The sequence below is a fragment of the Drosophila melanogaster genome, chromosome 2R (assembly GCF_000001215.4).
Source record: "Drosophila melanogaster chromosome 2R".
Classification (NCBI taxonomy): domain Eukaryota; kingdom Metazoa; phylum Arthropoda; class Insecta; order Diptera; family Drosophilidae; genus Drosophila; species Drosophila melanogaster.
Window position 1 is genome coordinate 11,474,015 of NT_033778.4, and position 26,677 is coordinate 11,500,691.

The window sequence follows — 26,677 nt, forward strand, 5'->3', positions numbered from 1 at the left end:
GCTTATACTATCGCAGTGTCGGCATCTGGCATTGGCTTCTTTGTAATGGTGCAACAAAGTTATTAAACTGGCTTGGATTGCTTTGCATTTCGGGGCGTGGTTCCACCAATACGATTCGAAGCGATAATAAAGCGCGGACAGCCCGAAAAACTCCATGATTCGGGCTTTATGGGTTCAACAGCAGCGATAAAAAGATCGCTGGAATTCCGATATTTTATGTCCAATCTGTCGGCGATAACGGAGAAAAGGTGCAACTTTGATAGTCGATTTCAGATATGAAATATGATACATTAACCGATTTCGGCTGTGTCACTAAAGAGGTCCGCAGCAAATGATGCAAATGAATGCAGCCATTCCTAGAAATCTTTTCGTGGACTACAACAAAGTTTTCTGATTTAATTAAAAGAGTGATCGGCATGCCCTGCACAACCTCACTTCAAACAAGGCAAACTCGTTTTCACCCCACACATGACACACACAAAAATGTCTCAAATACTTGAAAGGAAAGCTAAATACAGATTTATGAGCACAAAGCACAGCAACAATGCAGTATGTTCGCCAATTAGACAAGCCCAAGCAAACGTATGTCAAATTTTCATTGGCGGGAGAAGGGGCTACTTAAATTGGTCAGGAATGGAGGATAATTTCCATAGTACATGAACGAAGTGACTTAAATTCTAAAAATAATGTCTTATGTAAGTAATCATGAATATCAAAGTTTGATTTTTTTATTGATATCAGATTGATTAGCTTGTGGGACCAAATTTAAATTACAATTATTTTGGCATTACTAAGAGGTCTTTAAATGCCGGACAAGGTGTTCAGTAGAAACCCAGCAAGCTGATCATTATCCCCCCAGTGCTTTTGAATCTACGCCCATGATTAAGCGTATGCAATTGCACACGTATTGGTATTCATTTACGCAGAACTATCATCAATGTTGTCCGATGGGATGTGTGAAGGCAAAACGACAACAAACAATAAAACGGCGACAAAAAAGCATCAAAAGCAATTATGAAATCACGGCAGATGTTGGGGCAACAAAAATTGTGGTGGTGATTTATAAAGCGCAGCTAACAACAACAATGACATCAAAAAGCGCAAAAATGTTCGTTGTATCGGAGCAACAAGAACAATAAGTAAAAGGAAGCGAAGGAGTGAAGGAGACGGGGAAGCTGTGGCATGTGTTGTATATAAACAGGCACACACTCCATATGTGTGTGTGGGTATATAATGCTGGACGGCGGATAGGATGCCAGCAAAAAAGGACTGCAGATGCCAGACCGCAAAGAGGAGCGAAAGAAAGGGGGAGTGAAGTGATGATGATGGAGGAGGAGGGCGAGAGCAGCCTACATAGAGTGAGATTTACGACTTAAATGCTGCAGCGCATAATCAAAACGACAAGGCGCAGATGGAAATGGAGTGGAGTTCTTATCCCTATTTTCCTTCTTTTTCGCTTTTTTCTTTTTGCGGCGACGACGCACTTAATTAACAAATATACAAACACTTAACATAACCTCAACTGACAGGCGGCTGACCGTGTGCGCGAGCGGGACAACAGTAGGGCACGCCCCGCAGCCGCTGATTGGATGTTCGAAAAGCCAGAGCAGGACGGAGAGTGAGAGAGAGCGTGTGCGAGAGAGAGTTCTCTTTTTGAATCGGCTCTCAGCTGCAGCCGTCTCGCTTTGCTATTCAGTTCGCGAGAGAATCAGTTGGTCGGCGGTTCGTAACAGCGCACGTTACGTTTTTAACGGACGAGCGGATTAACGTCGGTATCGACAAGTTTATCACCCAACCCAAAAACCAATTGTCAATCGAAGACGATAGCGCGGCGTATTTGCCAATCCAAGTGATATCTTTTGGCTGTGGTTAATGTTTTTAATGCTTTCTGGCTGCCCTGAAATGCCGTCGGCTTTTGGTCCCTGTGAACTTTCGAGCTGAAGACCTAAGCCCTCAAACTGATGTCCACCTTGGCCAGCACTCGACCGCCCCCGCTCAAGCTGACTATTCCTTCCTTAGAGGAGGCAGAGGACCACGCGCAGGAGAGGAGAGCGGGCGGAGGTGGCCAGGAAGTAGGTAAAATGCATCCGGATTGCTTGCCCTTGCCGCTTGTCCAGCCGGGCAACTCGCCCCAAGTGCGGGAGGAGGAGGAGGACGAGCAGACGGAGTGCGAGGAGCAGCTGAACATAGAGGATGAAGAGGTCGAGGAGGAGCACGATTTGGACCTGGAGGATCCGGCCAGCTGCTGCAGTGAGAATAGTGTCTTGAGTGTGGGCCAGGAACAATCGGAAGCAGCACAGGCTGCGCTATCCGCTCAAGCTCAGGCCAGGCAGAGGCTTTTGATCAGCCAAATCTATCGACCGTCGGCATTCAGCAGCACTGCTACCACTGTTTTGCCGCCCAGCGAAGGTCCGCCCTTCTCACCCGAAGATCTCCTGCAACTGCCTCCCTCCACTGGAACCTTCCAGGAGGAGTTCCTGCGAAAGTCCCAGCTGTACGCCGAGGAGCTGATGAAACAGCAGATGCATCTAATGGCCGCCGCCAGGGTGAACGCTCTCACGGCAGCGGCGGCGGGAAAACAGCTGCAAATGGCAATGGCGGCGGCGGCGGTTGCCACAGTGCCCAGCGGTCAGGATGCACTGGCTCAGCTGACGGCCACGGCATTGGGTCTGGGACCCGGTGGAGCGGTGCATCCCCATCAGCAATTGCTACTGCAAAGGGATCAGGTCCACCACCATCATCACATGCAGAATCACCTGAATAACAATGAAAATCTGCACGAAAGGGCGCTCAAATTCAGCATAGACAATATCCTGAAGGCGGACTTTGGTTCCAGATTGCCCAAGATTGGTGCTTTAAGTGGCAATATCGGTGGTGGCAGTGTAAGTGGGAGCAGTACTGGCAGCAGTAAAAATTCTGGAAATACCAATGGCAACAGATCTCCCCTAAAGGCGCCCAAGAAGTCGGGAAAGCCACTGAATCTGGCTCAAAGTAACGCCGCCGCCAACTCGAGCTTGAGCTTCTCCAGCTCGCTGGCGAATATATGCAGCAACAGCAACGATTCCAATAGCACCGCCACCAGCAGCAGCACGACGAACACCTCGGGGGCACCAGTGGATCTGGTCAAGTCGCCACCGCCAGCGGCAGGAGCGGGTGCCACAGGAGCATCCGGTAAATCGGGCGAGGATTCCGGCACTCCCATCGTTTGGCCAGCGTGGGTCTACTGCACCCGCTACAGCGATCGTCCCAGCTCAGGTGAGTCCAAGTCTCTTTAAAAATTTTGCTTCAGTTATCTAAGTTGTCTAGCGAAACATAAGTACAAATATTGATGAAATAATATTGTATATTTCTACGTTTAACGTACTTTTTATGAACTTTGTGAATGCAAATATAGTTTATGAAATTACGTTTTGGTGTTTTGAATACTAATCTTCATAAGCTTGAAAGAAAAGCCTTTGGTTTCAAGTTTTCTCGTTAACATACGATTCTCCAGCACCATGCCAGTATTATTATAGATATTCTGTAGTAGATCCTGGCAAAATTTATTTACTTGCATATGTTTCTATGGATATTTCCTGCATTTTCTAAAGCATCTTACATCTTATGCTAAAGCAGTGCACTGCTAGTCACTCACTCTTTCTCCAAACTCAAACACACTCGAGGAGACGAGCTGTTGAGTGGTGGCTCATAAAGCGGTTGTGCAAACAAGCGACAGACACCACAGAAGAGCCGGCGAACGGAGCCAAACCACAGCAACCCACAGCTCATTAGTTTGCCAACCACCGAAATGAAGTGAGTGCGAGCGAAAGGGAGGCGAACACTCACCCCGAAGTGAAGTGTCTGCTCGAGTGGTTTTCATGTCCTTATGGCTTATGTAACATAACTTAAGCTCATTATGCCGCTACACCCCACCCACCCCGTGTGTGTTTTTGTGTGTGCAGCACCACCCCAACCCGTCGAGAACAACCCCAAAACAATCTCCCAGCAATCATGGCACTCTCATGAATTTAGTTTATGCCACCGCAGGGAATTCGTAATCGTTTGCCTAATAATTTCATGGCTGAAATTTGGGGGGGAATCGGATGGGTGGGAGTGCCCCATATGCTCATTTATGGGGTGGCTTATTGCTGTTTGAACAAGCAATTCGGATTCCTTGATAGTTTTTGGCTAATCCCCTGGAATCTCGGGTAAGTCCATGGATCATGTGGTTCAAGTGGCGAATGGAGAGTGATTTAAGCCACTTGATGGCAGTCATTTGGTTAAGGTGTTTACCTTTATTAGCTTGCTCAGCTAGTTTATTATCGGTAATGAATTGCCAAAGGTTTACTCAATAGACTGAATGCATTTTATCACAGATACTTGATATTATAACACAATATTAAAACGTTTAAGACCTTACTAAACTTTGGTGTTCAACAGAGTAGTTGACAATAGCATTATTCAATTACAATATCAGCCTTAAATGGGCATATAATTACGAGAGTTACTTTATCTTTAACTAGTTAAATTTAATTGCTTTATTAAGTATCATTGAATGCAATTTGTAAGATTGCCGAGCTCAGCTGTTTAAGCACTTACGACAGTTTTTAGCCAATTATCCACACGTTTTATAGATCTTAATACACCAGCTTGAAGAAAGTAACGTTGAAATATCAGTAAATAATTGTAATTCATCCATCAAAAGTCGTCCCTTCTAACTACCTGATTCCCAATTACACAACTTAGAAGCTTGGCCCAAATAAACTCGGATCCGAATAATTCCTTGGCAATTTACTCATTACGCTGATGGATGTCAAACTCATATTTATTTAGAGAGTTTTGGGGGAGTCTCGTTACTGAATCCCCAAAAAAAAAAAAAAAACGAATACCGAGTGCATAAATCTACGCTTTTGGGTGGGTTTTGTCGCGCTCGCTAATTAACTCGAAACGATTTTGGTTGCTCCCCTCCACACAGGCCGTCTCTTTCGCTCTGCAGTCGCCCGTCTCACTCGCTCCGAGGTTTTAAGGTGTGTTTATTGTTGTGGTGGCTTTTTCATTTTCTCAGTTTCATTTTTAGGTTTTTTTCCAAGCGCTTTTTGTATAAATTTAGCGTGACTAAAACGAGATCTCGATCTCAGTGCGGTTCCATAATTTGAATGAATGTTGTAGGCGATGGCGTCGCTGGTCCTCCGATTCGGAATCATTTTCGGAGTGGCTATATGCGCTATATGGGCTATATGTACGGAGTTGGCTTGTGACTGCAGCTGCTATGGCAAACAATGATTTAGCGTGAGATTTGAGCCAGTCAGCTACAAAATCGGCGAATTAAAATGCCAGCTCGAATAAAAGTCATAAATTTGTTGCTTTTGAAAAATTACTGCTGCCGTTGTCGGGAAAAAATATTCAAAGTTTTTATAATCCACAACAAAGGTGTTAATTTGACAAATTAATGCAACATATTCCGTGTGCGCGTAGGCGATTAAAACAGTTGCCAAAAACGTACATTCGACAACAAATTAGTTAATTGCACTTAACGGCCATTTGTGGGCCACATGATATATGGCTAACATATGGGAAGCTGTCGGACTGCATATGTGCCGTCTATTTGTGCGCCATTTTCGATGCAGATTAATGGCATTGTATTAAAACCACAAAAAGCATTTGATAATCGATACAAGATTGCGTTCAATCTCAATAATTGCCAGGCCATATTTTATGATTTTTATTGGAGCATGAGCCTGAGTGGGAGTGGCTCTATTTACTGCTTTGATGTAGCAATTAATTATGTTAGATCTAAAGGATAAATAAATGTGTACTCAATCCACTGATAAAAAGATGTGGTATGTTTTTTGCTTCGACTTAAACATAAACCGCATTTGTAGAATAGGCCATAATTAACTTATACACAGTGGGCACTTTTTTGTGCCTCCCTTTGGCAAAAACGTAATAACTTATTGAGGAGTATCATTAAAACCTAGCTAAAAAATGGCAAACCCACTATATTTAATTACTGGATACATAGCCTTATTTCAGATAAAAAGTTTATTTCTGTATCTCCCTTAAAAGTGAGTTACAAAATAGTGGGAAAAAATGTGAATGATCAGTCATATGTTTGCCTATTCATTACACATTTGTGTACCCAGCTCCGCCCACAACTGTTTTTACTGACCCAGCTTTTACTTGACTCTTCGGTTCCCTTCTACAAAATAGACATTTCTGCATGGAATGACTTGGTTGGGACCAGATACTCACCTCTTCCTTCCAAGAACCCCCATCCTGACCTTTGCCTGCCGTTGGTAGGCAATTTTCGCATTTGTCCGGTACTTTGAGCTCATTTAACCAGTAGCCGAGACAGCGACAAGCGGGAAAATTAAGCGGGAAAGGGGCCAGCGGGAAAACGGGAGCGACAGCGATCGCCACTGAACCATTAAGTAATTTTCAATTTGCGCAGAAGACGCTTTCCGAGCAGCCAGAGAAACAGAAACAACAACAATGACAACATAAACAAACGAATTTCAATTACACCGTCCTGCAATTACCCCCCTCGTTTTCAGAAAAGCCTCCGATTTTCTCATCTCCGTGCTCTTGCCGTTGGAAAATTGCTGGAAAAGTTTCTTTGGCTGCGCTGCCTTTGCATGTTCTAAATGGGAAATTTACTTAGGAAATTGCTCTAAACAAAAGGTGGTGAAGGGGTTGGAAGGAGCAGGTCCAATTCGTTTTTTTTTATCAGCGAAATGGTATGAGTGTTTTTCTGACACTTTAGTAAGTGGCAGTACCTCTTTTATTTTTTTTTTATCAAAACGAGTTAGTTAGTTTAGATTAAATAACGTAATTTTCAGCCCTGTTTCTATTTTAATTTAATGCATAGAAATTTATTGAAGACAAACTGTACACGTTCAATTAAAACTTAATTTAGTGATGTTATTTCCATCCATAAACCTGCACTCCCAACCCTATATTTTTGAAATTATGCAATTGGGCCAATTTGATACCGAATTATGGACTGAAATTATTATTGGCAACCATCAAAGAACTCAATCAATGATAGGAGCACGTAAAGTTTCTTAGCCAAAACGATTTTACGTCTGAAGTGCGCAATTTGCGTTGGAAACGCAACAACAGCACCAAGAACACCGTTGTTTATGACCCAAATGCATTCATAAATATGCGAGGCTGTCACGTCATATGATAATCACGATATCCAGAGCCTCGAGGAGAACTCGGGTCCGCTTTTCCCACTCCCTTTGGCCGCCAAATTGAGCCATTGAGGAAAATACTTACCGGCCTATGTGTTAGCCGCTTTCCTGGCAAACACTTTAAGAAAGCTCTATTCGTGGATAGTGAGTGGTTAGATAGGTGAAAACTATTAAACGAGCGCACTTTAAACGCTCACTCAATCACTTTTTGGTGCTCCGAGAAGAGAGGCTTATGTGGGTCAAAAGCAATCCGAACTCTAGAATGAACTACACCTTGAAGAGAACTAAAGTTGGTTAAAGGATAGGATCAGCTCAGACATCTTATTACGAATTCAAAGTTCATACCATAGATGGTACTAGGGATGGGTACAAGAAACAACCATATGAAATGTGTCAAAAATGTTAACTACCTAGGAAATGGTATTGTCTTATACTCCTTAACTTATTTTATAATCGTTTATTAAGAAGTTTGGCTTAATAATCAAACTGTGTACTTAGCTTACGCACTTTTGTTTGAAGACGCATTTTCCTGCCGTGTAGGATGGGTGTTAGGTAGAAAAGGCAATGGCAATCAACTGCGGCGATTTATGAAGTGACAAAAATTAATTTCAACTGTTAACTTATCGCACAACCAACAAGCAACACACAACAACAACAAGATAACAATAACAAAAACGAACTGCGGCAACAACTGTAACAGCAACTACAACAACAACAACTAGTAGCGCCTTTTAAGGCTTTGGCAACTGCAACTGCCGCAACTGGAAAAAGCAGCCATGCGCCTTGGTAATAAAACTGTCAGACCCGCAGCCCCAATCGCCCCATGCCCCTTGCCCCCTCCCCATATATATGTACAAATACATACATATATATATTTTTTTTAAAACTGCGGCACGATAACAGCGGCAGCAGCGAAAAATGTCGTTTAAACTGTGACTGGACTGCTGACCGCATTTGGTTAATGTGAACTGAAACTGCTGCTGCTGCGGACAGTTGCATTTTCCGCTCAACAGTTAATATGGCCTCAAATTGGGCATCGGCCAGGCATTTTGTAATTGTTTTCATATACCCTGACCTAGAGCGAAAAAGCTGGGTATATTAGACAGGGTAAATGATTCGGCTAGAGGCATTTAGGATTCAAATTGATATATAACGCTAAATGAAAAAGTTGTTAAGTTTTATTGTATTGCATTTATTGCTATTCTTCTGCTAAGCCAAGTGAGTATTTTGATGTTGTAGTATGTCTTTTGATCATTAATCTCGAATCATCACAGTGCGTTTTCAATTAGCAGATTACTTTCTTGGCGCAGTCCCTTTATTTAAATAAGATCTATAATCAGCTGGATATTAAATTAATTAAATTTAACTTAATTTTACAACTCAAGCTAGGAACAGTTATAATCACCTGACAGTTAGGGTGTTAAATCTCTGTTATCCAACTTACCCCAACCTTCTCAGTTTCGCCCAATTTCACACTCAATAGACTGCGGCCTGCTTATCTATCATTTGACTTGAGCTCCGTCGTAAAGCAACGAAAAGACAAAAGAGAAATATTAAAAATTCAGAAATTTCAATTTCGTATGTAACACAAACCTCAAGATCACAACAATCAAGACCCAACGACGGGCTTAGGCCCAAAAGACCACCCAAGCTGGCCGAAAAGCCAAAAGCCGAAACGAAAAACAAAAAAAAAAAAAACCAAAGGCGAAACCTAACAAAAATGTTGAATTGAAATGAAATGAAAGACAAGTTTCCGCATTTGGGCTTGGGATTTCATATTGTATAACTTGGGCATGGCATATAAAAATCATTTTTATAACTTCATTTGTGTTAATTTGAAAACGAGGCAACAGCGCGTCGTGGGGTGTGGAGATATTTACAGCTGTCAAAATATTTTCTACAAGCAAATGACTTCATTCATCAGGCAAATAATATTTCGAGATACGTGGGAGGTTCCGCAATGGGGCAGGGTCTCCCTTTTGGCATTCGGGCAGGCAGTCAATCAGTCAATCACTAGCAACCAAATATGCATCAGCCAAAGCAAACAAACAAATAATCCCCATAAGTCCCATTATTATGACTGCAGGCTGTGGCGTATACATACGTACAATATATGTACATACATATACAAATATTGGGCTACAATGATATTTTGAATCGAGAACTCTGGGCTTCTATCGCAATCTAATTAAGCTTGACGGCCGACACACACACATGAACTGTTGCTTTTGCTTAATCGATTATTTATTGCTCACACTCGAAATCGACTTCGGTATTCTGTCACTAATAATGAGCTTATAAGCCCAAGCGATTCAAGTTGTGGTCTCATGTCTGCCTACTCGATATACGATTTGAATATTTCAATAGATCGCCGATCTGATCGAGAACCATTTGCGGCCGGCCAGCCTTAATTGAAGTCATTTTTCAGTTCGGTAGCTGGCACTATTTTCAAGTTACGATCGCTTATTGGAACTTATCATTTAATTGATTAGAAAGTTTAAGGGAGTAGCTGGGGAATACTGTGAAGCCAAACTGTTGTTCGGGAAAAATGGGGAGTGGTTTAATTAAGTTGGGATTTCATTATGTTTTAAGAAGCATTTCATCAATAATAGCTTATAATTCTTAACAAGTTGAATTATTACCCTTTATATATACCATAACTGAAAACTCAAATTAAATTGTGTAAAGTAACAAACTTACAAGAGCTGCAAAGTAAGACTTAAATACAGAAGAAATGAATCGAATTCATAGCTATACTAAGCCTCGATCAATTGTAAAAAGTTTCCCCAAGTTCCCCTCATTTAACCCCCTCATTTTCCCCCAACTATAATCGCTGGGCCTTTGGTGTTAATTGAAGCACATAACTCGCACCCAAGCTGGGTTTATGCCTTCGATGATCATTGGAGATTGGTGCCAAGGGCTTTTCGTGTGGGGAAATTTGGGGACTTCCTTTGACAGCTCTCGAATGGCCGGGAAGATGTTGATGTGGATGTCATACAGCTTGACATGTCTGCAGGGATCGCTTTGATTATTTTATGTCAGTCAGTCACGACAGATATCCAAGTTGGGGCATCGAAGTGCGTGTGTGTGGTCAGCCGCATTTGTCAAGTTTAATTGGGAAGCGAGTTGGGTTCCCCGGGTTTCACTTTTCCCCAACCAAAACCAAACACAAAAAATGAAACAATCCAAAAGAGATACTTTGCATGCCCAGCGAGCCGCCGATGCTTCCCTTTATTTCAGACATATGTTTGGCGTCGGCGTCTTGGACGTCGTCTTATTGTTTGTTTATTACTTGTTTCGCTTTAATTACTTGTTCGTGATGATGACGACGACGACGATGATGAGATGGAGCTGGAGATGGGCCCGCAGAGAAATCGGATAGTCACACTTATTGGAATTACTTTACTTTTGGCCAACTCTGGAGTGTTAGTGGGAAAACAAAAGGCAGCGCATGTACAGAAAACTGGTTCACCGATGGAGCCGAGTGGAGTGGAGCATCCCCAGCCATCAGCCGTCGAGTGTTGGGTAAATAATCAGTTTCGTTAGTTACTCCGCGGATAATTGAGAGATTCTAGCATCGTTCCAGGAAGCCTCGGCAAAAAGCGCAAAGGCGCCAGAGGGGGGTGGGCTATAAAAGGGGAAGGCAATGTCAACTGGGGATCAGCTATTGTCTAACTTTTGATCTATATACGGTGGAGACTCAACTCTGCAGCTGAGTCACAGCAAAGGAAAGGAGGATCGAACGACGGAGTGGTCGGAATGGGGGAGCCACTTTGGGGCCCCGTTGCCCCCGTCCGCGATCCACATCCAAGTTGTTGTTCAGCGAGCCAAGTTCTTGGACCACCCAAGTTGACAGCGAACACGAACAACGCTTAAGCTTGTCCTGTACTCGCAGACCAACAGCAAGATACTCTGCAGATGGAGTTGGAGCTGCAGATGGAGCTGAGACCGGAGTTGGGGCTTCGGATGGAGCCAGCTAGGCTGCTGCCTTACATTTTGGCCAAGCGGACTGACGACGTCGTTCCAGTGCATACAAATAAATTTTATTAAGCAGTTAGAAACAAGCCTTAATGAAATGCACCACGAGCAGACAGTCCGATGTCTGATGGGATAGGATGGGATGGGATCGGATCGGATGGGAGATGGGTGCGTGAGAATGTGATAAACGAATCGAAATGTCAGGAGGAAGTAGAAGGACCAATTAGCGGATGTACTGGAAATTAAAGCAGATGTAAGTTTCAAGTTTTGAAGGTTAAGACATATAATTACAATGGGTTGATTCGAAATTTTCTTAAAAACAGTTTTATACACAGGAGATATTTATTGCAAAGTCATCTGATTAGTGGTGAAGCTTAAATTACTTACGTTTTACATTATTTACGATAAATGACGATATTCGATAACCAAAAACGATACATTTCATATCATTCACCCATCTCTAATTACATTGATCCTAAGCAGCGATGGTTGCGTACAATGATGATCTGTTTGCCGATCTGATCGCCAAGTCTAAGCCGAGGGGATTCCATTGGGGAGCAGATCCGATCAGGTTAACCAGTAGCCGCGATCAGTTGGACACAGTGGAGCTACTCAATTTGCCGGCCTTGCCAATGGCTGATGTACGCCAGATTCCCCATTTATCCATTCTCGATTCTCCGACTCGTGATCGTCGCGATCTTCGATCTTCGAGCAGCCACAGCCACAACATCCACTCATCATCAGTTGACTGGAATCGCCAATTGCCGTTGGCCGCTGCCGGTTTCATTGCGATTTATGTGCGTAATAATTGTGACAATCACAACAAATGCGAATCCGACTGCAGACTCGCTGACAATCGATGATAATGACGATGCTGATGATCGCAGGAGGCAGCTTTATGATCGCTTTTGTCATCATTACTGCCCCGGTGGCCGACGCGAGTTCATCTCGGGTAATTAAATTGCATTTCCCAGTGAATTTATGCGCGATGGACGGAAAGTTTGAAGGAATTGTGTTGCGATGTAATAAATTTGCTAAAATAGGCTTGTAGGTAAGCTGATGAATCAGCTAAATAAGAAATGATCAACGGAAAGGAAACCGATTTAGGAAAGACCAGAATTATTTGTTTCTTACGCTTTGCATAAGATATAGTATTGTCATTGTTAAATGTTTGGATAATATTCATATTGACTAGTCCCCCCATTGAATCCACTAACCGATATCGTGTTATGAGTCCATCCATTAGCGACAAATTATCGCACTCCACTGAACTCCACTCAACCTCAAAAGATACGCAAACTTGGTGTGCGTGGAAACTCAATTGCCCGAGATCGAGATCGGTTAAACTGCTTCAATTGCTTCGGGGGCACTCGCAAATAGCCACCGATTTGGTTTTATTTTTGGTTTTCCTCTATGCTCAACAAAAAAAAAAAAAAAATGTGTAAAAACAAAAGAAACAGTGTCAATAAGATTGATGGCTCGAAGCCTTAGCCAGTGCCAGCCAGCTGACGAGTGTCCACCACGAGCTCATAGATAGCTGCATTCAAAACTGGCTCGCAGTGAGAACGAGTATCTCTGTGCGTCCGAGTATCCAAGTATCCGAGTATCTGAGTATCTTTGTATCTGGGCATCCGTGTGTGGCTGTGCGCCACTTAAGTTCGGTGTCAGTCAGCTAGCGGGGTCTTGAAGACCCGATACCCGAGGGGGGCTCGGGTATGGATAGCACGATGATGTGGGGACCACACACATTGCAAATGTTGATTGCCGACTTGACTGACACTTTTTGATAAGTTGATTAAAACGTATTTCTGTCTGAGATACGTATTGTGCCGCCTTGGAGTGCATTGACATTGAGTCGCTTTGATTGAGAGTGAGCGAAAGAATGAATGGGCTTTGGAATTCGTAATCTCTGTGAGTCATTACCGATCGCGGTCAATTCCGATCACCGGCTGTGCTGGCTCTTGGACGCTCTTGGCCAAATCCCACATTTCCCAGAACAACAACTACATACTCGAGGCGGTAATTAACGCGCTCGCGTTTAAAATCGCCTGGCAAACGCGCTACGAAATTGCTTAATTAGAAACAGAAATGGGTTCAAATCGACTTCAACTCGATTAATTTGTTGCTCTTTTACGTTTGCGTTTACTCTACGAATTTGTTATTTAATTGTCTGCGGGTCGAGGGCCTTCAACATCGATTAATTGTCCGACAACTGCAACAACCACTTCGATACCATTTTGATTCGAAGCCGATCAGGCAACGATTTAATTGCCATTTTAAAGGTTAAATTATTTTGTAGCTAATGCCCACATTTGGTATTGATTAATTGCAATTGACTCTATGCCAAAATTGGCTACTGGTTTCCGATCCGACGTTCTGATTCGATTCAACTCGATCCACTACGAAATCGGCACTCAATTCGCAATTGAGCAACGAAATCGAAACCACAATGGAATGCTGAATGAAAACGGTAGGGTATTTACTCGGACTTATGTGTGATGATTGTGGGTTAATGGAGTGACAAGTGGTCGGATATCTGTCCAAAGGAGCAGTACTCTAAGTACAGTGAAATATCTATGAGATATATCTTTCAAAGATACAGACAAGAAGAAATATTAAAAGTGTCTCAACGCTTTTCGAGCTTAAATTCTATATAAGATTTATAGTCACTTAATAATAAATTATTTCATAAGTGTTTATATACTTAGTATAGTAAAAGTTCACTCTATCCGAAGTTCACTGTACATACAAAGGGCCCCCAATCTGATTCATTGCTCAATATGACCAAATTCCAGAATTCGCAAAAAGTAAAAATTCGATCGGATCGATGGGACCCCTAAGTCAATCAGAAGAATGTTCTCCATTAACAAGTTGTCCCCAGGAGCCACTTCCTTATCCCGATGGTGGTGCCGCAAAACATCTGCTGGATGTGTCCGGCCTTGCCTTGATTTCAACATCTGTGGGGAGCATGGAGTATTTGCATTTAAACATCGTAATCATATTTCGAGCTCTTATGCTTTATTATTCGCAGTTAGTTTTTCTGTCAATTTGGATGATGATTGAACTGCCGGTGATTGAAACATTTCATTACCGAGGCCGTTGAAGTTCCCTGCCCGTCGTTTTTTCGGTGCCCTGGATTTAAATAATTGGATATGCGTGTGGTAGAGTGCTGCAGATTTGGGCTCCAACTGACGACGTTCAATCTGCATTCGAGTTGACGTTGATCTTAGTTCCTGTCCGATTTCCTCTGGCGCCTGATCCACACCGATCCCTCTTCACAGGGGATCCGCTCTGCAGCTGCCTATGGCGGCTATAGCGATGCGTATGGGAATACTTCAAGAAGAAAAAAAAATCCACCTTGGGGTTACTTCTGCGGTTAATTTCAGCTTGACTAAACGATTTGCCATTCATTTGCAAGGCAGAAAGCCTTGCGGTTGTTCAGTTGCACAACTCTGGAAATAACAACCGAAACCGAAAGAGGAACAAATTTATGGTATTTTAATATTGATTTGCAAGTTAAGCGATTGCGCTCTGCTCTGCGGTCTGGATGGTTCATTAGGGCACTTTGTGGCTGGCTATACCTTGGTTTGGCCTCTTTTCGCATAATTTGGGATACTTTACTAGCACTTATTGGTTATTAAAAGTGGATTGTTAAGGAAAGGAATGCAGATTTACAGCCATTGGGAATTTAGAAAAAAACTACTGAACTTTCTTGAATGTTTGAATACGAAAAAGCTACTCTTGGTAATTTATATGGTCAATTTCTAATTATTCTTCGCTTTTCGTAAAGAACTTCTAAGTCACATGGTAACGCATATTACATATTTACTAGGTTCCAAATGTAAATATTTCATCCTTATCTCAGTTACAGTTCTGTTAAAAACTTCGTTTGAGTAAGAAATTATCACTTTAAGCTCTGCCCATGATCGATGACAGATGTCTCGCTCCCACTTGGCCTGAACTATATGTTTTCTCTCGTCTGCAGACCTTTGAAGTCAGGGTTTAGTAATGGTAATAGACCATATCATGGTTCCATGGCTACCATTTCTTTCGGGTTCGCTTGGTACTTGTTACTCTGTAATTTTTTTTAGTGGCCATTGGCATAGCGGTTGTTGCCGTTGTCGTTACTGTTTTTTTTATTTTTTGTGTACACTTCGGTGGTTGTTGTTTTTTTTGTTGTGGGACAACACTTGTTTTCATTTAATGCCTTTTTAATGGGCAATGCCATGTTGGCTTTTCGTGTTTGTTTTCGCTGCGTTTTCGTTTATTGAAATGCAAAATTATAAAGCCAAAGGCCAAATAAGAATGCATTTTTTACACCCCAACATTTTGGGTTGTGCTATTCTTTCTTATTTTTTTTTTCGCCGTTTGTTAAACTTGTGCTTTTCGACTTAATGATGTTGTTGCGGTGCTTATGTTGCCGATTTTGTTGTTGTTGTCGTGTTTGTGTCGTGTGTCGTGATCGCACCCAAACAGGCCAGACTCCCTCTTACCACCTCACCTTCTTGGCCAAGACGAACGGCTTCAGGTGCTTCGGGTTCTCTTTTTCACTTTGGTAGCTGCTCTTTGACAAACGCGTTTGAGTGGCCAAGTGCTTGTGTGTGTGAGTGTGTGTGTGTGTTTGTTGGCCATGTTTTCCTCATTGGAGCAATTATTATTTATTATTGTTGTTGCCACTGCCACTGTTGTTGAGCAGGTGAGCAGGTGTTAATTGTCAGAGTTGAGTTCTTTTTTTGGCTCGCCGTCTCTGTCTTCATTCACTCGTTCTGTCTCTTTTAAGCTTCTTTATTTAACTTTTTGGGGGACTGCCACTTGTTACTTGAAGGTGAATTGAGTTGCTGGCGGCTTTTCAAGAGCTTCTAGCGCTTGAAAATGAGTTCACGGCAAAAAAGGCACAACACCAGGCCTACGTTAACTTTAAACTTGAAGAAAACTGTAGAAACATGCCGAAATGGTAATGTAATATTAGCTACTACATATATTTTCTTTATTTAGGGGCTAAAAGTTCCTTGGACGTATACAACTTGCCCCACGGACATTTCCTCCTAGACTTTTCCGCTACTTACTCAGTCCATCCAAGTGATCATCGCAACGACCTTCTGGTTCAATTAACTCGCATCGGGGAACTTGTTATGCCCCCTTGTTAAGCCCCCTTGTTAAATCCCTCTTCACTGAACCCGATTCCCCCAGCAAACACAATAAACGATGTGTCCGAACAGAACTTAACCGCAAAACGATTACAAATGGTGAATAATGTAGAATCCATCAACTGCAAATCAGGCGAGTGAGCTGCTGCCTGACAGTTTGTTTGTGTGTCTAAAGCGGGCCGAAGAATCCGGGACATTTGGGGGGGAGGTGGTATGGTGGTTGGGGATCCACCAGTTCCACGATCGTTGGCATGTGGCAGAGAGGTAGAAAACTGGAAACGAAGCAGGCCGCAGCACACACACAAAATGCCCATTTGATGGACCAAGGTAAATGGAAATTGCAGCACTAGGGAAATAAACAAAGGAAAGCCAAGACAGACAACTGAAATGGTGGGGAGGCTCGGAAGACTGGCAAATATTTGCGCTCCATTGAAAATGCGGCTAGAGCCGCTGGAAGGCCGCACACCACCACGCCCCCTACTCTCAATAGTGGGCGGTGAAAGCTGCGTAAGGCGGAACTAACTGTTGTAAATTTGTTGACATTAGCCGCTCGCATTCGCTTGGGCATTGTATACGGTATACTTAGGCACTCATGGCTACCGCAACAAAATGAGTTATTTTCCACTTTGCCAATGGCAGCCCGCAGACTTGTCATTAAAAATGCATTAACTATAGTAGCCAACTGTTGTCGAAGGAGTTTTGTGGTTCGATCCGAGTGTTTTTTTTGGGGGCAGGTCATATGCATGTTACTACTGGCAGACAGCAGGCGGTTAACACTGAGAGAAATTGCCGAAGCGAAAGCGAAAGTAGCGGAAAGTGCGTCTGGGTCGGTATTTGGGTTAAGTTATTTACGGTTGGGGTGGCACGAAACAGAAAAGCGTAGCTTTGGATGGGCTGCAGGTAAATCTTGAGGTTCTATCCGGCAGTTTCCTATACTTTCAGCGCAAGCATCCTTTCTACCATAGTTTGACTTTATTTGGTAATCTAATTTTGCCCTGATATTCAGAAGACCACCCATTAATCGTAGTACCCACAGAATGCAAACTATCTGACCCGAATATAAGCAAATGGAGCACTTTTGTGACATTCGACAAATGACATTTTTCTGTAGTGTAATTTACGAGTATGTCTCTGTCACGCCTGGCACATGACTCACTTGGATCTGGCGATGCGCGGCTATATCTCTCATCTCCATTTCCATCTGGCAGCCCCAAAAAGCCCGCAGACCACACACACACACACTTCCGAATAAGAAGGGGTAGGATCGGAAGAGTTTTCAGTGTAAGCTATTAAAGTGGGGAAAAGCGTGTGCGCATTTTTAAGCCAAACCATTCCGTGTCAAGCAACCAACCATTCATCCATCTATCCATCCATTCCATCCATTCCATCCGTCCATCTGGCCACCCACATTGAGTTTGGGGTAAGCGAGCAGTAGTATTCCTTCAAAGGCACCGACATGTCAGAGATTTGCAAAAATATTTCACAACATGAGAAATGCGATGCAGCAAGATGTCAACCGAATGCACAAAACACTTAAAGATGCAGTTTTCCCCCTAAAAGAACCCCATGGAATGGGGAGCATAAATCACACTGTTCGCCGTTGTGGGCGGGGGCTATAGCTGGGTGGTATTATTCGTAAGGGGTTAATGTCTGCTCGCCGTCTTACAACCAATTAACCAGCGAAGATTTCCATTGCGCTCACAAATCAATCGAAATCGGAGAGAAAACAAAACCGAAATCGATGCAGCAAATACCAGAAACGGGGCCAAACAAAGGGGGCACTATCGGGGTGGAGAACGTGGAGAGGGGGCGCCACACAGACTTAATTAAGTCATCAACCAGAAGGCAGGCTAATTGGAGATCTGCGCCGCGATCGCAGCATCCGACGGATACCAGAACCGGGGAACAGCCAACAGATACGTAGATTCAGCGAGAGGGTCTCTGGACTGGCAGGAGGGATTGATGCAGGGATTGGGCATTTGGCGATGAGAGCGGAGGGGCATCGGATCGAGCCAGATCAGTGACCACGAGACGCACCCGCAACTCGAAGGCGGCAGCGCACACAAGAACCACATGATGAACAGCCAAAGAGATGATCATCATTGTGATCTTCATTTGATGCACTACAAACAAATTAGGGCTTAATAAAAATATGCTGAATACTACTAACCTAAGATATCAACAACAGTTATAGTAACAAAAAACGTTCAGCTTTTTTAAAAATGTATCTTTGAAAGGTTAAGATATTATGTCTTTTTGTTGAAGGTTCAAATCCTCATAAATGGTTAAGTTCTTAGACTTGTTGTGTCTGTGTTTTGATGGCTTTTTTTCTCAGTGCACTTTCCGATGATTCAGTAAATCAGCGAGGACCACACACATGTGTGTGTGCTGCGGTATCTGTGTGTCCACCTAGGAGTTCCCCCGACTATCGCTCTCTCTCTGTCGCTCCCCCCAGAGATTTGAGATGGAGAATGACTCACGGATCGAACCTTTAAGCTGCCAGCTTTTTTGGCAAGGCGAAGAGCACAACAACAGCAATGAGGAAAGCGGAGCAGCAGCCGTGGACCACCTAGCAAGATGGCCCAAAGCTGGGACCCATTCCCATTTCCATTCTCAGGCTGCCTTTAGGGTGGTCCACGGCTCTTAACTCTCAGCGAAGAGGGCTCTCCCCTAACACTCGACGACATAATCTGGGGACAGGCCGAAAGACGAGACACTTTTTGCGGTCAACCTGGCCTGTCAGCGATCGTGTAAAGTTTGGTTATACTGTCTAACAAAAGTCGGGATTATATTAAGTTATTGCATGGGTGGGTAAAAGTTAAACGCTAAGGAATATTTTTTTGTTATTTATTTCAAATCTTTATCTTGTCCTATAAATATTTAATATTTGGCTATATTAATGTTATAAAGAACATTATAGTATAGGTATACTTATTTAAGAGCATTCTAGAAATGTCAATATTCCGATACCGTGAGAAGTAGCCAATCTTAAAACCCAATCATACTGTCCAGTGTAATTCACCTGATTCCGATAGTCGCCTGTTGTTGTTTTTGTCCCCTTGCTTATAGGCAATGTTTTTACACTGATTCGGGATTACCGGCTGTTCTCGGCCCCTCTTGCCCCCCTTTGCGACCCATTTGCATACCGTAAATGTAGCAATGACATTTTTATTAAGCGAGTATTTTGGTTAATGGTCTTAACCCATGAAAACCAACGGAGCCTGACCACACACACACACACACACAAACTCGCGCTCACACACGGTTGTAAATTCGCGAGTGAATTATTTACCCCCGATTGCAATTACAAAACACCGATAGGCATCTGGTTCTCGCAGAAGAATTTGCATTTGGGGAATTAAGTAACGCGCGCGAGTTTAACTGCCTTGCCCCCCTCTGCTTTCCAAGGCCCCTCGCCCTCCTCACCCCACCTCGCATATAATTAAGCCGTGGAAGCCTGGAATTGCGAGCATGAGCTGCGTCGACTGAGACGGCGACTGCGACTGCGCAGCTGCACTTGGGTGGTCCCCTTTGCTCTCTTGTCAAAATGTGTGGTCTTTATTAATAACAGCAACAGCACTCCTTGGGGAAGTGGGGGGGGGGAGAGGAGGATGGGGCCCAGTTGCGCTGTCGCCAATACAAAGCGGATGTGTTCTTGTTGTTGCCTTCGAACTTGTTGCACTGCAACTTGCATGCAAGATCCGTGAGTGAGCAAGGGGGTGGGGGAGAGGAGAAAGAGAGATGCAGAGAGTAGACACAGGAGAGGACTCTCTCCCTTTTGCTCCTTTGATTTCTTCCGCAGAAGCTGCAAATTAAAACATTCTTCACCGCTCTCTTTCGGTCGCGATTCTTTGTTTGCTTTGCTGATGACGATCATTTCGCATTAAGTTTAATTTAAGTTGAAATTAGTTCGTTAATGAACTCATCAGCAACAGTTTTTGACTTTTGTTTATGGCCCCAGACATATGGGGAAGAATGAATACCCTATAGATGTATACGGTATATCTGATTCTGGAAGGACTCTTCAATCGAAAAATAATATTAAAACGACCTTTTGACATATTACAAATTTTATAACATATTCAAATGAATTATTATTTATCTTTTTAATAATATGTTTTACAAGCCGAATCCCTTTCTTATGTTGGCCAAATATTAACGAGTTCATTAGGGAAGGCAAAACATTTCAGCCACACAAAACAGACAGCTAACATGGGGATATATAAAAACAACATTCAAGACACAGAAGATGCGCGTTCGGTAGAAAGGGCATCTTTACCGGAGATTTAAATAAACTTTGTTGCAGCTGCATCAGCCGGTTGACGGGCTAGAAAGAGACGCGGCTAGCAGATGATGAATCAACTATCCCCGCGACTCATATGAAAGATTCTAGCACGCGTGCAAGTAATTAAGCCCCCAAAGATGAGACATCTTTCGTATCTCACACACATAGATCCCCGATATCGTTATCGAACATGTTCATCTTGCACGCTCCGCGGCGATGAATTGCAGGGGAGAAGGGGGATACGAGAAACGAGAAGAGGGACCTGAAGACGCGACTGCAGCTGAGGAGAAAGTATGAGGTTGGGTTTTTGTTAGTCGGTGGTGGTGCCTTAATGACATGCTAATGACTCCAAATGAGTTGACTTTAATGTAATTGAACAATTAACTAAGATAAGGATGCGCTCGATTCGGGGTGGTCAGCGGATAGCGCGGGGTAAGAAAGAGGAGTGGCGAAGAAAGGCGCTTGAGTTTTTCACGGTCCACAAAACATGGAATGGTGAGTTCCTTTTAAAGTTTTAGTGCCCAGACAAGGTATATAAATATATCTGTGAAAATTTTATAAAACGTTGTTAAGAGATACGGTTTAAAACGAACATTTCGTTGTGGAAGTTATTTACAAACAAGCCAGACAGAACTTTCCAATCCGATTTCCCCCACAGAAAATCATTCACATTCGATGGCGCTAATTTCTTTATTCATGTATCATCGCCAGCGGGTCGATCCATCCGCTGGGGTTTCTTCGCACCCTCCTGGAGACTTGGGAGCCCATATCATTCGGTATGCAGCACATGCAGTTGCGGAAAACAAATTTACTGGCATGCCACAGATTCAGCTGCAAGCTGCCTTCGCTTTCAGCTTAATTGCGTGCATAAATTGTTTCAATTTCAATAAAAAAGCAGCTCACTGCGAAACAAAAGCAGAACAGAAATGTTGCACAACTGGCCCGGCTGGAGAGTATCAATCAATTTGAGAAACTCGGCCCGGCGATTGTTTGGTTGCATTTTTAGTTTGTGTAATTAATATTCTGTGCACTCACGTCACAGATACAGATGCCCAGCTTGAGATACATTTACAGATACAGATACTTGGCCGCAAATACATTCGTGTTAACAAGCCCAGCAACAATTGACATCGGCTGCTGTCTGGTCTCGTTTTCTGTCCTGTGCTCTCGCCTCCTGACTAATGGCATAGAATTTGCCGAGTTTGAATAATGAATGTGCTCTAGTATATAGAGCGAATGTCGCAGTGTTTAAGATACTACATAGATCAACCTGCCGCACGCCTAATGCCCGACATTTTCGACAAACGCTTTGTAATTGAAATGTAAATTGAGGCCCGGTCTTAATTGATATGCTCGGCCCCCACTTTTCGTTCAATTTGCATCTCGGCAAATTAATTTTATCCCGGGAATACATCATGAGTTGACGGTTTCCAAGGGCTGGCTGGATTATTTTCCACCTGGGGGTGGTTCATATGTTGAATAATCGCTACAAAAGTTTTGACACGGTACAGCAATTTCGATTGTGTCAAGGGTTATTTTCTGATTTCTGATTGACTAAGCCCAAACTATAATAATGCCTGTGAAATTAGATGTTTATTTGATAATGCCTGTTATTGTACTACACATTTGTGACATGATATTAGTGGCATTTAATAGTACTCTATAATATATGCTAAGATCCCAGTGGGTAATATACATTTTCTAATCTGCACATAACTGCCAAGTAATTGTTCAGGTCATGATTTCGAGAGCACCCAAAGGAAGTTTTTCTTTATTTTATACGTAACAGATAAACCACTTTTCCGTTATCTCCGCCCACCGAAGAGTACTAACAAATTTAATTAAATTTTCGATTCCCCAGATCCCCGCCCCTCGCAGTCAATCCAATCCACTTAATAATTGAGTGTGGTTGCTGCCCAAGGGTGGTGACTGGTGGGTGTACAAGTGCTTAAACAAGCTTTCATGCAGCAAATTCAATAAGCCCGAATCCAATAAAATCCACCCCTCAGGCGGCGGCCAGCTCTTCATCATCACCTCCCCAATTCCGAGGGAAATTGTTTGAGTGTGCGGCTTATCTTGTCGACACACTCGTCGTGGGTGGTTTTCCGTAGAGTTTTCCCCCAGGAAGGGGGGGTGACAAAATGTGGCTTATGATTAGCGTGGAAAATAAACAAGGGACTCTTTTTGTTTCCGCTTATTTGTGGTTTGTCATCTTGCTCGGCTAAATATTCATGCGAATGCACAACCCTCATTCGTTGGGAAGGGGTGGATGGGTGCCATTTTTATCGGGGGCGTTGCCAGAAAACTTGTTGTTGGTCGAAATCGTCAACTCGAGGCTAATAACTCATTTAAAACGAGTGCTTGACAACGCTGTTGCAGCTGCTGCAGCTGTTGCAACAGCAACTGCAACAGTGGCCCCCAGAGCAAAATAACTTAATTTCATAAATGGCCACGGAGAGTCGCAAAAGTGGAAAACGGCTTTTAGCCAGCTGAAAAATTTAGCTGCCATGTTTGACTCTGAATCCAGTCGACTGATTGACGTTGCCAGTAAGCAATCAGCCATGCAAGTTTGGTTTTTCTTTCTAGTTGTGTTCGCGCTAATAACTTGGCCAATTCGTGTGCTTAATTATGCTTGCAACGCCAGCGTTTTTCCTCTAACGTTCTTCTTTTCATACGCTTAAATTGCCTTCTGCATGGCAGCGCTTTTCTGGATTTACTTGCATGCAACATTTGCATTGATTGTCGGCTTTTTCGTTCTACCAAATTGCCGCCAGTCAGCCAATTGTGGTTTATGGCAATTATTATGGTGACATTTTCATTCTTTGCTTAATTGGGCCTGCAAGATTTTCCGTTTTGGAAGTGGGCAAAAGACTTGAAGTCCGGGCCGCGACAAGTGAGTTATTAAACGGCGCTGAACAAGGCGTATGAGTAATGCCAAATTGTTGGCAATTTGTTTACTTGAACAGCGGTGGAATAAAACCAATAAAAATATTTGTTAACTTTACACAAGATTTAGGTAAAAATTGAAAGATAAATAACGAATTTAACATTAGGTATGATTTCATCAGTACAAATTCATTAAAAACGGAAAATGGTACCCATCCAAATATTGAATTTTACATATAATAAAAGTGAGAATTAAAAGTCAAACAGCAGACAAAACTTATGTTTTCGATGCTTTTCATTCTGCCAAAAACAAATTCATTAGATAACAGCAAATGAAATAAATAACGAATATTCCAAGGTAAAATACCATATTATATACAATATTAAAAGAGAATATTGGAGAGGAAAATAGTACATTAAAATTTATGTCAACTAGATTGTAAAGTTCTCTATGATTCTGGGTACATCGTATGGTACCAAAAGTCGCGAAATATATATGTGTAGTTTATTGTCCACACCCACTTAACTTGATTCGCTCTTTGCCTCATTTATTCAATCACTTCGAAATCCAATTCGCTTGAAAGTTTGCTGGCAAATTGCGCAAAACAACAGCAAACAAAAGTCAAAAGCGAAGAGTAAGTAAATTGAATGCAGCCGAGGAGTCGACAAATCGAATCGGAAATTGAGAATCTGCAGCGGAGTAACTCAACACAAACAAACAAGCCAACGGAGACCTCCCCCACAAGCGCAGATACGGACAAACAGATACGGACACACAGATACATCGGCTACGGATACAGATACTTTTGCCACCCCTCCCAATCCGTCGACGACTATCAAAAGCTCGTGTATGGAAGCTGTCAGCTCGAGTTGAATTTAATTAAATCCTTCATGTCGGCGTGTCTGTTAAAAATAGACAAATGACAGTTTCCTCTTCAGAAGGAAAAGGGAAAATCGAGGAAGGATGTGTAAACTGCAGGCAGACAGGGATTAGCGGGGATCGTGGGGTACTTATCGGAGGATAAGGGCCAAGTGCAGCTCCGATGACAGTTGAAATTGAAGCAGAGATTACGACAAAAAGCTAAAATTGAATTGAAATTTGCTTTGCTTGTTCTCCGCTCCTCCGGCTGCCATAATTACTTAATTAAAAGCGGCACAGGCACAACAAACACGCGAAATCGGGCTAACCAAAGGATAATAGTAATTAAAAGTCGCCAGATCGAAGCGTGAGAATTTTAACAAAAAGCTGAGTTGGGGTTCTTCACCATGCGACATTGGGGTCCGCGACTGAAACTGAATGAAAACGATTCGATTCGACATCGAGCAGGTTTGTTTACGTTTAATACACTTCCTTCAATGGCGGTAGTTTGAGCTATCAGATGTAAAATATAATATTAAGAGAAAATAGTTTAATACACTTCCTTCAATGGCGGTAGTTTGAGCTATCAGATATAAAATATACTTTTAATAGAAAATAGTCTAACTAGGATATTTTTGTTTTGCTCTTTGAGGCGGAAAGGTTTGGTAGAAATTTAGCTTACATAAGAATTTCAAATAAGATCTAAAGTCAAATGTTTTCCAAAATATTAGATAGAACTTTTGACCTTTTCAAGTATAGGGTATTTAGCGAATGCATTAACCCCTTTATAATATTTACCACAGCATTGCCCGGCTTCTGGAAATTGTCAGGATGCCAGAAGAAGGGGCAGCATCGATTAGGCCGAGAACCGATCGAAGATTCTTCTATGCGGCGTCTTCTGGCGCCAGCTGCTTCCTTTCCCTGTCTCACCGTTTCCCTTTCTCCCTCTCTCAGCACGCTGACGTCATAAAAACTTTGATAACTTAATTAAGAACCGAAAGAGCAGCAGCAGCATCCCCAATCAACTCGGGTTCAGAATTCCTCGGCTGCTGTTCCCTTGATTTTTGTTGAAACATAAGAAAACCGAAACTGATATCCATACAGTAACGCAGGGTTCACAGCCAAAGAATGCGGTAGGTAAACTAAGCCAAATTAAAAGTGATCGCATCGTTTTATCGATAATTTATCAAAGCCGAAAAACCCAGTGGCGAATACTCTTTACTTTCCGACAAGGGCATGGATCCCATAAAAGCATATAAAAGTTCTCGTCGAGGGGAAGAGCGACCTTTGGAGACCATGCGAATCGGTCGACGTGTGTGGTCCACATGGCGGAATCCAAGGCGAAGTCGTCGTCTTCGAAATTAGCATAAGAGCCCGATCATGATGATCATGACGATCAGGAAGATGATGAAGATGATGATCACGCCGACGACGATGACGCCGATGATTATGATGATTATGCTGGCCGGACCGACCTGAGACCGAGAGATCAGCTGCATGGACAAAGAGTGAGCGTAAGAGCCAACTCAGAGGCCCGGCCAAAAGCCGGGCCATAAATCCACCTCGAACACCACCGCACAGGTGGTCAACTTGGGCGGCTCGCCCTGCTGATATTTAAAACAATCTGTTGTGCTTTTCAATTACTTTATAGTACGTACACGACATACGAACGAACGGCCGGGCTTTTGCTTTTTGCCGAGTCTGTGCCTCTGACGCTGCCTTTTTTTGTCCGCCACACTGCGCAGTCATAAAAAGTGATTCAGGAGCGGAGCCAATCGCTGGAGGGAGTGGGTAGTCATAATCTTGGCAATGCCTTAAGCTGAAATTGTTCACTCAGCTATCTGTAGGCAAATAAAGATCATTTTCTTAGAACGGGGAAAGAATTTATAACTCAAGTTATTCACTTGCTAAAACTTTCAACCCAAAAGATTTTTAAAGTGTGTTTTATAAATAGACATTTAGTTCATAAAACAATTTTAACATAGTTTCAAACATTTTAAATATTCATTTAGTTAAACTGATTTCTCGAATTCGCTCCTGTTTTCGTGACACTACAGGCACTACCTGCATTGGCACAAGAAAAAATATGAAAAGAAAAAATCTTATGAGCTCAGCTGTGCTATTAATTGTTTTATTAAGACATTTCGAGATTTAACATGCCATACACCCTACCACATAAAAGCCAAGGCATTGGGGACTTGGCTTAAAGCTTATTAAGAAATTTCATTAAGTAATTCACGTAAAAGTAAAGTGCGAATCAAAAAATCAGGTCAACTTTTATGTTTTAAAATTAATGCAATTTCGAAGTTAATTTACCCCGTTAATATTTGGTTGTGCAGGGCACTGT

General features: G+C 42.7%; 1 protein-coding gene across 3 annotated transcripts in view; it reads left to right on the forward strand.

Moving 5' to 3' along the window:
- The first annotated feature begins 450 nt into the window (after positions 1-450).
- The window catches only part of inv (invected), a 35,231-nt gene continuing 9,004 nt past the window's right edge, over positions 451-26,677 (forward strand). For 2 of the 3 annotated variants that reach the window (NM_165838.3, NM_078975.4), the window contains exon 1: positions 1,694-3,255. In NM_165838.3, the coding sequence (NP_725056.2) occupies positions 1,962-3,255 (1,294 nt within the window). In that variant the 5' untranslated portion in view covers positions 1,694-1,961. Of the gene's footprint in view, positions 696-795; positions 3,256-26,677 lie in introns of those variants that run through there. The other variant, NM_165839.3, reaches the window with a different exon arrangement.